Below are 12680 nucleotides of genomic sequence, written 5' to 3'. Positions count from 1 at the left end.
TAGTTGAAAACTTCCCTAATATGGGAAAGGAAATAGTTAATCAGGTCCAGGAAGCACAGAGAGTCCCATACAGGATAAATCCAAGGAGAAATACGCCAAGACACATATTAATCAAACTGTCAAAAATTAAATACAAAGAAAACATATTAAAAGCAGCAAGGGAAAAACAACAAATAACACACAAGGGAATCCCCATAAGGTTAACAGCGGATCTTTCAGCAGAAACTCAGCAAGCCAGACGGGAGTGGCAGGATATATTGAAAGTGATGAAGAAGAAAACCTGCAACCAAGATTACTCTACCCAGCAAGGATCTCATTCAGATTTGATGGAGAAATTAAAACCCTTACAGACAAGCAAAAGCTGAGAGAGTTCAGCACCACCAAACCAGCTTTACAACAAATGCTAAAGGAACTTCTCTAGGAAAGAAACACAAGAAAAGGAAAAGACCTACAATAATTAACCCAAAACAATTTAGAACATGGGAATAGGAACATACATATCGATAATTACCTTAAATGTAAATGGACTAAATGCTCCCACCAAAAGACACAGATGGGCTGAATGGATACAAAAACAAGACCCATATATATGCTGTTTACAAGAGACCCACTTCAGACCTAGAGACACATATAGACTGAAAGTAAGGGGATGGAAAAAGATATTCCATTCAAATGGAAACCAAAAGAAAGCTGGAGTAGCAATTCTCATAACAGACATAATAGATTTTAAAATAAAGACTATTAGAACAGACAAAGAAGGACACTACATAATGATCAAAGGATCGATCCAAGAGGAAGATATAACAATTGTAAATATTTATGCACCCAACAAAGGAGCACGTCAATACATAAGGCAAATACCAACAGCCATAAAAGGGGAAATCGACAGTAACACATTCAGAGTAGGGGACTTTAACACCCCACTTTCACCAATGGACAGATCATCCAAAATGAAAATAAATAAGGAAACACAAGCTTTAAATGATACATTAAACAAGATGGACTTAATTGATATTTATAGGACACTCCATGCAAAAGAAACAGAATACACATTTTTCTCAAGTGCTCATGGAACATTCTCCAGTATAGATCATATCTTGGGTCACAAATCAAGCCTTGGTAAATTTGAGAAAATTGAAATTGTATCAAGTATCTTTTCCAACCACAACGCTATGAGACTAGATATCAATTACAGGAAAAGATCTGTAAAAAATACAAACACATGGAGCTAAACAATATACTACTTAATAACGAAGTGATCACTGAAGAAATCAAAGAGGAAATAAAAAAATACCTAGAAACAAATGACAATGGAGACACGACGACCCAAAACCTATGGGATGCAGCAAAAGCAGTTCTAAGAGGGAACTTTATAGCAATACAATCCTACCTTAAGAAACAGGAAACATCTCGAATAAACAACCTAACCTTGCACCTAAAGCAATTAGAGAAAGAAGAACAAAAAAAACCCAAAGTTAGCAGAAGGAAAGAAATCATAAAAATCAGATCAGAAATAAATGAAAAAGAAATGAAGGAAACGATAGCAAAGATCAATAAAACTAAAAGATGGTTCTTTGAGAAGATAAACAAAATTGATAAACCATTAGCCAGACTCATCAAGAAAAAAAGGGAGAACACTCAAATCAATAGAATTAGAAATGAAAAAGGAGAAGTAATAACTGACACTGCAGAAATACAAAAGATCATGAGGGATTACTACAAGCGACTCTATGCCAATAAAATGGACAACCTGGAAGAAATGGACAAATTCTTAGAAATGCACAACCTGCCAAGACTGAATCAGGAAGAAATAGAAAATATGAACAGACCAATCACAAGCACTGAAATTGAAACGGTGATTAAAAATCTTCCAACAAACAAAAGCCCAGGACCAGATGGCTTCACAGGCAAATTCTAACAAACATTTAGAGAAGAGCTAACACCTATCCTTCTCAAACTCTTCCAAAATATAGCAGAGGGAGGAACACTCCCAAATTCATTCTACGAGGCCACCATCACCTTGATACCAAAAACAGACGAGGATGTCACAAAGAAAGAAAACTACAAGCCAATATCACTGATGAACATAGATGCAAAAATCCTCAACAAAATACTAGCAAACAGAATCCAACAGCACATTAAAAGGATCATACACCATGATCAAGTGGGGTTTATCCCAGGAATGCAAGGATTCTTCAATATATGCAAATAAATCACTGTGATAAACCATATTAACAAATTGAAGGAGAAAAACCATATGATCATCTCAATAGATGCAGAGAAAGCTTTCAACATAATTCAACACCCATTTATGATAATACCCTGCAGAGAGTAGGCATAGAGGGAACTTTCCTCAACATAATAAAGGCCATATATGACAAACCCACAGCCAACATCGTCCTCAATGGTGAAAAACTGAAACCATTTCCACTAAGATCAGGAACAAGACAAGGTTGCCCACTCTCACCACTCTTATTCAACATAGTTTTGGAAGTTTTAGCCACAGCAATCAGAGAAGAAAAGGAAATAAAAGGAATCCAAACCGGAAAAGAACAAGTAAAGCTGTCACTGTTTGCAGGTGACATGCTACTCTACATAGAGAATCCCAAAGATGCTACCAGAAAACTACTAGAGTTAATCAATGAATTTGGTAAAGTTGCAGATACAAAATTAATGCACAGAAATCTCTTGCATTCCTATACAGTAATGATGAAAAATCTGAAAGTGAAATCAAGAAAACACTCCCATTTACCATTACAACAAAAAGAATAAAATATCTAGGAATAAACCTACCTAAGGAGACAAAAGACCTGTATGCAGAAAATTATAAGACACTGATGAAAGAAATTAAAGATGATACAAATAGATGGAGAGATATACCATGTTCTTGGATTGGAAGAATCAACATTGTGAAAATGACTCTACTACCCAAAGCAATCTACAGATTCAATGCAATCCCTATCAAACTACCACTGGCATTTTTCACAGAACTAGAACAAAAAATTTCACAATTTGTATGGAAACACAAAAGGCCCCGAATAGCTAAAGCAATCTTGAGAACGAAAAAAGGAGCTGGAGGAATCAGGCTCCCTGACTTCAGACTATACTACAAAGCTACAGTAATCAAGACAGTATGGTACTGGCACAAAAACAGAAAGATCAATGGAACAGGATAGAAAGCCCAGAGATAAACCCACGCACATATGGTCACCTTATCCTTGATAAAGGAGGCAGGAATGTACAGTGGAGAAAGGACAGCCTCTTCAATAAGTGGTGCTGGGAAAACTGGACAGGTACATATAAAAGTATGAGATTAGATCACTTCTTAACACCATACACAAAAATAAGCGCAAAATGGATTAAAGACCTAAATATAAGGCCAGAAACTATTAAACTCTTACAGGTAAACATAGGCAGAACACTCTATGACATAAATCACAGCAAGATCCTTTTTGACCCGCCTCTTAGAGAAATGGAAATAAAAACAAAAATAAACAAATGGGACCTAATGAAACTTCAAAGCTTTTGCACAGCAAAGGAAACCATAAACAAGACAGAAAGACAGCCCTCAGAATGGGAGAAAAATATTTGCAAATGAAGCAAGTGACAAAGGATTAATCTCCAAAATTTACAAGCAGCTCATGCAGCTCAATAACAAAAAAACAAACAACCCAATCCAAAAATGGGCAGAAGACCTAAATAGACATTTCTCTGAAGAACATATACAGACTACCAACAAACACATGAAAGAATGCTCAACATCATTTGTCATTAGAGAAATGCAAATCAAAACTACGAGATATCATCTCACACCAGTCAGAATGGCCATCATCAAAAAATCTAGAAACAATAAATGCTGGAGAGGGTGTGGAGAAAAGGGAACACTCCTGCACTGCTGGTGGGAACGTGAATTGGTACAGCCTCTATGGAGAACAGTATGGAGGTTCCTTAAAAAACTACAAATAGAACTACCATATGACCCAGCAATCCCTCTACTGGGCATATACCCTGAGAAAACCATAATTCAAAAAGAGTCATGTACCAAAATGTTCATTGCAGCTCTATTTAAAATAGCCCGGAGATGGAAACAACCTAAGTGCCCATCATCAGATGAATGGATAAAGAAGAGGTGCCACATATATACAATGGAATATTACTCAGCCATAAAAAGAAACAAAATTGAGCCATTTGTAATGAGGTGGATAGACCTAGAGTCTGTCATACAGAGTGACGTAAGTCAGAAAGAGAAAGACAAATACCGTATGCTAACACATATATATGTAATTTAAGAAAAAAAATGTCATGACGAACCTAGGGGTAAGACAGGAATAAAGACAGACCTACTGGAGAACGGACTTGAGGATATGGGGAGGGGGAAGTGTGATCTGTGATAAAGCGAGAGAGAGGCATGGATATATATACACTACCAAACGTAAGGTAGATAGCTAGTGGGAAGCAGCCGCATAGCACAGGGATATCAGCTAGGTGCTTTGTGACCACCTGGAGGGGTGGGATAGGGAGGGTGGGAGGGAGGGAGGCGCAAGAGGGTTGAGATATGGGAACATATGTATATGTATAACTGATTCACTGTGTTATAAAGCAGAAAGTAACACACCATTGTAGAGCAATTATACCCCAATAAAGATGTTAAAAAAAAAAGTTCAAAATATAATTATTTTAAAACCAAATATTCTTTAGATGTCAGATCAATAACCAGGCAATAAAGTAAATTATATTTCTCCCTAAATTTGTTCTTTGTGTGCCTATTCTGTACCAGTCTGCCATAGTTAGCAGAACTATGAGCTGCACAATATACAAAACTGAAACTTATAGCATTCCTGCTCTCATGTAGTTAAACAATCAACTGGGATAGATGGGGCAACTCCACTCCCCTCACCAAAAGAAAAAAAAAAAAACTATTATGCAAGTTGGGATGAAAGATCATAAAAGAGGTACAAATAAAATTGTACCAGAGTACTCAAAAGAATGATCATATCTAATAGGAGTGACTATCAGCAGTGTCATAGAAGTGATCACATTTAAATATAGTCTTGAATGGAATGTTAATAGATGGGGGTGGTAGAAAAAGGAAAGAAAAATAGCCCTGTATGAGGGGGAAAGAGCTGGACTTAGAGAAAACATGTTAAAATTCTTCCTCCCTTCTTGACAGCTATCTGACCTTGAACAAGTCTTAAGATGACACAGAAATTTGAGTGTAAGTTTCTCATTTTAAAAAATGGGACATTTTTAGAATTTCGTACTGAAGTATTTACTAATAAAGTTACAATCTGTCTTGGATTTGTTTCAAAATAATATAAGAGTGAGGGGAGAGTGCAGATATAAATGAGGGAGTATTGACCACTTGTTGATACTAGTTGAGGTAAATGGAAGTTTAGTATACTTAAAAAAAACATGGGGAGGGTGTGGACTATCAGATTTCAAAGACTCCTCAGCAATATGGATATAGATAAATATTTTTCTTAATTCCTAAGAATAGTAGCCAGCTCACAGCACCATATGCAGTTATGTGTAACTAAGTATTTTTAAGAATATTGATTCTGTAATTATGTATAAGATTAATTAGAAATGAGAGAAGCTGAAGTATCAGAAGATGTTTAAGAAGCTACAGCAAAAATATAGCTAAATGAGGAAATGGAAAGTGGGGATATATGGGTTTGTTTGAAGAAAGTAGAATTACCCAATCTTGGAAACAGAGAATAGGTTTAAAGATAACTCTGACGTTCGCAGGCAGGTTGACTGGGGATAAAAGAATACTGTTGTTATAAATAAGGGAGTAGTGATAAGATACTGGAGACATGCTGAGTTTGAAGTACTAGTAAAACATGGCGATGGAGATGAGCAGCCAGCAGCTAGAAATATGGGACTGTGGATAAGTAGCAATGTGGAAATGTTGCTGTAAGTCCACATCAGCAAGCTCACTAGCATCACTACTATTAATAGGATGGCCAAAAAAGGAGGGATATAGCGAAGGGGGGAAAGCCGAGAAGAAAACTCTTCCCGTAGTAGGGCGCAAGAAGAGGAAAAGAGGCCCGTTAACAAGTGGCAGAGCTGGGACTTGAACCCAGGTTTTCTGACTCGAGGTCTCAACCACGTGGTGAGAAATGCAACGTCCTAAGCAATTAAAATGTTCATTTTAAATATAATGACTTGCCGCATAGCACAGGGAGATCAGCTCAGTGCTTTGTGACCACCTGGAGGGGTGGGATAGGGAGAGTTGGGAGGGAGATGCAAGAGGGAGGGGATATGGGGATATATGTATATGTATAGCTGATTCACTTTGTTATAAAGCAGAAACTAACACAACATTGTAAAGCAATTATACTCCAATAAAGATATTAATAAATAAATATAATGACTTTAGGTTTTGAAATAGGAAATGTTATTGCTTTTTATTGCCCTCCATGTCTCTAGATATTGATGAGTGTAGAGATGGGACCCATCAGTGCAGATATAACCAAATATGTGAGAATACGAGAGGCAGCTATCGTTGTGTATGTCCAAGAGGTTACCGGTCTCAAGGAATTGGAAGACCCTGTATGGGTAAGTTAACAGGAACTCTTATTGAGTAATAAAGGCTGGGTAACTATTTTACCAGCTTGGTTAGGACCACTCTATCCTCAAATACTTTCTTGCTACAATTAGATTTGTAAGTTGGTTTAAGTAGTCCATTACATAAGTTGAATTACTTCTTAAGAGACTTCATACTGAGCTCAATTTACACTGACTTTCAAGTGATAATAATAACTACTTACGGAGTGCTTAGTATGCACTATACATATCAAAGTGAGGCTGTGGTATAATTACCACGACAACTTAATTATGAAGATTAGCTCATTGATTATCTCTCTATGCATGTGATGTAAATGTTTGCATAGATACATTTTATTTGAATATGAAGTATATCTGTATGTACTATGAATGTTTAGTTATGAAGGATTAAAATGTGAACACACATTTTTTTTTGTGTGTGTGAACACACATTTTAAGTGAATTGATAATTATTACTTTATCTACCATATGTTTAGTGCATACTATATGCCATTCCCTGTGCTAAGAATCTCATTTAATTCTCCCAATTGCCTATTTGTTTCCATCTTAGTTATAGTTGAATGTAAAGTAAGGCAGGTAACGATAGTAGAAGATGTCTATAAGAAGGTAACCATATGCTTTTTTTTTAATTAATACATTTACAATCAAGAAACTGATCTCTAAAATTATATTTCACCTCAGAATATTTACATTTATATGCAGAAAAAAAATTGTGTGAGCTTTTAAATACTAGCTTTTGGTTTGCATGCTATTTATATCAATACTTTTAAAATTGGATGCCTTGGTTGTCTATTTAATTCTTTATAGCAAATTCTTCCATAAAGACTTAGTTCTATCTTTATGTAGTCCCTAGCATAGTACTTTGCACATAGAAAATGTTTAATGTAGTATCAATATTATGAATGGTTTTAAATACTTTTTAATAGCAGGAATATATATCATGCTAGTCTTCTATTTAGATATTGTAATTTGTATATAATTTAACATTTTGATCAGTCATTACAGTGACCTAGCAGAATGAAATGTGTTTATTTGTTCACTAGTTTGACTTGAAGCTGAATGTCAGAAATTGGGCTGGGGGATAAATCAGTGAAGAAGGTAGGGCCATTGCCTTAAAGAGATTTAAAATGTTAATTTTAACTTTTGCCTACTAAAATAATTTTTAAAGCACAATTTACTACTTTTATTCTACTTATTCATATTGTTTTCTTTCATGCCACTGTGGTAATGAATTAAGGAATTTGGTTTTGATCTCTGGTCTTTATTCACTTTTTCAATTTACAAGAAGAGTTAGGAGTACATACTCTGTGTTGACCTAGGAATAGAAAGAAAAATAACTTTAATTTTTGAACTTTGAGTTTATCTTAGGAAGAATGATTCTGTATCTTCATTTCCTTTTTAATTTTTTTAAGAAAATGTGCTTGATATGATTATTCATTAATAATTACTGATGCAAAAGAAACAAAGGAAAATAAAACTGTAGGTGTACATTGTACATTCTTGCATCTGAAACTTGTAATTATATGAAAGATTAGAAGCACTAGTGATCAATATTGTAATTAAATGCGAACTAGAGATCTGACTGCATTCTTCACTCCACCAACAAAATTAAGATCTATATGTTAGCTTTGAACTCTAGTTTTTCTGGATTCAAGACCACATTTTCCATTATGACCCTATATGATTCTACTGTACATGTAAAACTATCTTCAGGGACAGTCATAGAATCTTTCTATTTATTCATAGCTGAATGATGAAAGCTTTTTCAAAAGTTCACAACAGCTGAGAAATTACTGTATTCCCTACTTTGGAGGGTAACATAATGTCTTCAGTTTGTTTCACAGACTGATTCTTTATTCCTGTGTTTTCTGTGTGTATATGTGTGTATGTTTTTTTTTCTCTTTTTTATGTATCATGGCACACGAGCAGACATTAATGAATGTGAACAAGTGCCTAAGCCTTGTGCATATCAGTGCTCCAACACCCCCGGCAGCTTCAAGTGTATCTGTCCACCAGGACAACATTTATTAGGGGACGGGAAATCTTGCGCTGGATTGGAGAGGCTGCCAAATTATGGCACTCAGTACAATAGCTATAACCTTGCACGGTTCTCCCCCATGAGAAACAACTATCAACCTCAACAGCATTACAGACAGTACTCACATCTCTACAGCTCCTACTCAGAGTATAGGAACAGCAGAACGTCTCTCTCCAGGACTAGAAGGACTATTAGAAAAACTTGCCCTGAAGGCTCTGAGGCGAGCCATGACACATGTATAGGTAAATGTCAGCCATATTCCATTTCCTTTCTGTGGGCTCACTTAACGGACCAGAGTCTAAGCATATATACAGCACCTGTGAGAGTTTGGGTGTAGTGAACTACATCTGATCTCAAATCTGGGATGACCCAAGTTTCAAGACATTTACTCTGGCACCTAAAACTATTACCAGTTTTATCAAATGAGGTATTTACATGTGTACATTCTGATAATTTATTGTTTTGTATTGGCAGTTTCTCTTTTTTGATCACCCCTGAAAGTGTTACCAAATTTAATGCTATATAGAAATAGAATTCAGTGGCATCCAGAATATGGTTTTTAAAAAAAGAATATGCATATTGCCACCATAATATAATACTATCAGATTACGGCTTTATCTGATGGATGCCAAAGCAGTGGGTTAAAAGTGAAACTCTCAGCTACTGTGTCGACTGCTTGTTCTGTCTGCAACCAGCACTGCCCTGACTGTTGTTACCCACTCCCCATGGAACCTCTCAGTTCAATTACTTTGTATATATGTAAGTCACTGAAAAGACAATGTAAGCCAGGACAAAACTAACTTGTTTCCATTGTTCTAACATATGTGCTTTCAGTATCTTTACCTAAACTCAAGTCTGTAATTTAATTTGTTTGCAAAAGTGAAGTGTAATTTCCAACTCAAGAATTGAGACCTTGTCTTCAGTTAAGTTGCAAACAATTCCATCTGTCATTCATTTAATTCAATTTTCTGTGAGTAGCCACAGTTTGCATGTCACTGAGCTATGCACCAAGGGGAATTAGCAAACACAAATTAGCCCCACAGTTTGTTAGGAGAAATGAGAAAGCAAAGAAGAAAGGGAGGAGGGAGGCAAGAGGGGAGGGAAGAAGGAAATTCTGTTTAAATTTGAAGACCTATGCTAACCTCACGTTCTTGAATTTTTCTTAAGCATTCCACACGTTGCCTATTCTCTCCCAGATATGCTCTCTGTTAAACATTTTTTAGATATTTAAAAGAAATATCTTCTGACTTCAGTTTTTGTCATATCTTTTTCTACCCTTCTCCAAGCCCTGTTCCTGCATCGTTACCTTCTTAGACATGATTCCTTAGTCACTCTTAGGCGGACTCAGCTTCTCACATTATCTCCACTCAGCTGGACCTTCAAACCCTCTGGATCCTTACTCTTTAACCTCTAGTCTCTAGGCCCAGATGTTCCCAGAACTTTTCTGTCTGGCTGTCTTGAAGTACCTAAAGCGTAATATGATGCACATGGAATCTCCTCCCTGTGATCAGCTTCCTAGAACTGTGGACAGTGCTAGTTTCTTTTACTCCTTGAACTTGAAACATTCATGGGTTCATTAACAACTCTCAACATTTTGCCCCATATGGTCAAACACTACTTAATTACTAAACCTGTGGACTCCACTGTCCTTGGGAGTATGTCAAACATTGCTCTCAGCCTGCTCCAAACCATTCTTATTGGTTTTTTTCCATTGGTAATTTTTCATGCCAGTTTTTACCTCTGTTAGTGAAACTTTTCACTATTTTATTGACAGAATTAACATCTGACATTTTGTCTTTCAATGTTTCTTCTAAATAATCATTCCCACTGAAGGGTTTTCATATCCTATTAACATTCCATTCTCTGCCTTCGTCTTAGACAACTCTTCTCTTCTACCTTTACTCTCCTGCTCCAAAAATCCTTGTTTATGCTCTGATAAATGAGTGAAACGGTATTTCCCACACCATATACCATCTAGTTGATTTCTAGATCATCTGAAGGTCCAAGCCATTTGAAGAAAGAGTCCCTTATTAATAACCAGTTCTCCATTTCTTTATCACAATCTGTGCCCTGTAGTTTCATCACAGTAGAGTCTTATGAATGTTTTCTGTGCCTTTGTGTTTATGTTACACTAATATGTTTATATGAATTACCTTCCCAAAACCATCTACTATGTGAGGCAGCTACTATTTCAGAGTGAGGACCAATCTTGGAGACTCTAAAGTAAATTTCTATAACTAGTCTATGACTGGATATCTAAGTTTTATTTGGGGGCAATAAATAGACTAAGACATTTAGAAATATTTCTTAAAATATGGTGAGTATTTTCTGGCGTTGGTACTAATAAAGAAATTTACACTAAGATTGCAGACAGCTTTGGAATTATGTAATAAGCAACCTGCAGTAAACACCAAATGCCTTTAATTAACCATCTAGGATAGACAGTTTACAAAGGATTCAGATTAACACCATGGAATTTTGTTAGACTTGGGCTAAGATTTAGCTTTTTAGGGAATTGATTCCAAAGCTTAATAGGGAAGACAAACGTTGCATTGCTTCTGAACACCAAAATCACACTTGGGGCCACTTTAAAATTCATACTCTGGAAAGTGTGATGTCTACTACTTGGAGTTCAATGTCATTTACATTTCTGTTGTTATCTTAGGTTAAAGCCGATTATAAAGGGAAAAAGTAAAAATATTTCAAAAGTTCTGCAGTGAGTGCTTTGGTTAACCAAACTGGGGCAAAAACAATGACAAATATTTGATGAGCGTTTGTCATTAACAGATTTTGAGTCATTGCAATTATCATCTGAGCATATGCACAATGAACAGGTCCTTTTGCTGAGCCATCTCCAGGGTTTCACTTTGTCTTCCCTTTACTTCCAGCCCTGAGCACTCCTGCTTCCATTTCATACCACATTCTCTTCCTTCTAACACTGGTTGGCACATTTTAATATTAGGCAAAACACAACTGAGACAAGAAATCTGAGGCCTCTCAAATCCCATCCCTGATTCTGAAAGCAAATATCAATTAATTTTTTTACTATCTATTCCCACTCTTTTTATTGCTGTTTTCTTGACTTTGTTTAGTAATAGCAGGTAGCTTAGCTCTTTATAATTTATAAAATGTTTTTCATATATTACGTGTTTGAACCTTCCAACAAGCCTGTGAAGTAGGGAGATTGTATCAGTGACTCCTGTTGGCAGAAGAATCAACTGAGATCCTGAGAAGTTAAGTGGCTGGCCCAAAGTAATATAGCAACTATATGTATATCTAGTTGCCATTAGTACTTTACAGTTGTATGAAGTTGGATGAATATTCCTATCACAAAGATAAAACCGCCTCCACTTAATGATATCTGCATATGGGAAAGCTATAGAATGGCTGTTGGAGAGAGAGAGGCCACTAAACTTTAAACAAAATAGAAACGAGTATTTCTTTTCCCAATTAATCTCAATAGAAACTTTATTTTTTAGGTAAATTCTACTGTGTTGTCAAGAGTTTAGTACCTTGGTGGTTTAGGATCCTGTACAGGTCTGTTTCATCTGTCATTCCAATCTTAATTACTTAACTAATATTGCAATTGGCCAGTTTGGGGCTTCAGCTCATATATGCTTATACACAGAAGAGATGTTCATATTTTATAATACAGGACAGTTTATATTGTACTCCATTAAAAATATACTGATATGAAACAGCTTTGAACATTTTTAAGCACAAGTATAAAATCAAGTTTTCTGTTTTATGTCAACAACTTGTTTACAGTTGATTCTGCCACAGTTTCTGCCTTTGTTTTGCATGGTTATACACACTGCTTTTTTTCTGCACAGATATTGATGAATGTGAAAATAGAGACACCTGCCAGCATGAGTGTAAAAATACCTTTGGGAGCTATCAGTGTATCTGCCCGCCTGGCTATCAACTCATGCTCAATGGAAAGACATGTCAAGGTGAGAAAACGTTGGGACATTTATTGCTACAACTTAACGTAAAATGAATATAGTGTGAGAAATGTCTTTTTTTTTGAATAATTTTTCTTCTAGTTGTTTCCTCTCCTCTCACATTCCCA

General features: G+C 36.0%; 1 protein-coding gene across 1 annotated transcript in view; it reads left to right on the top strand.

Annotated features, from left to right (window-relative positions):
- HMCN1 (hemicentin 1) overlaps positions 1–12680 on the top strand; it is a 528232-nt gene that overhangs the window by 495648 nt on the left and 19904 nt on the right. Inside the window, exons 103-105 of the mRNA XM_022593376.3 lie at positions 6433–6561; positions 8500–8850; positions 12442–12561. Of these exons, the coding sequence (XP_022449084.2) occupies positions 6433–6561; positions 8500–8850; positions 12442–12561 (600 nt within the window). The remainder of the gene's footprint in view (positions 1–6432; positions 6562–8499; positions 8851–12441; positions 12562–12680) is intronic.

Source organism: Delphinapterus leucas, chromosome 1 (genome assembly GCF_059928025.1).
Source record: "Delphinapterus leucas isolate spDelLeu-1000000601 "Yukka" chromosome 1, BTC_Dleu_Yukka2, whole genome shotgun sequence".
Lineage (NCBI taxonomy): Eukaryota > Metazoa > Chordata > Mammalia > Artiodactyla > Monodontidae > Delphinapterus > Delphinapterus leucas.
The sequence above is the reverse complement of the archived record's forward strand: the minus strand, read 5'-3'. Positions and strand labels throughout refer to the sequence as shown.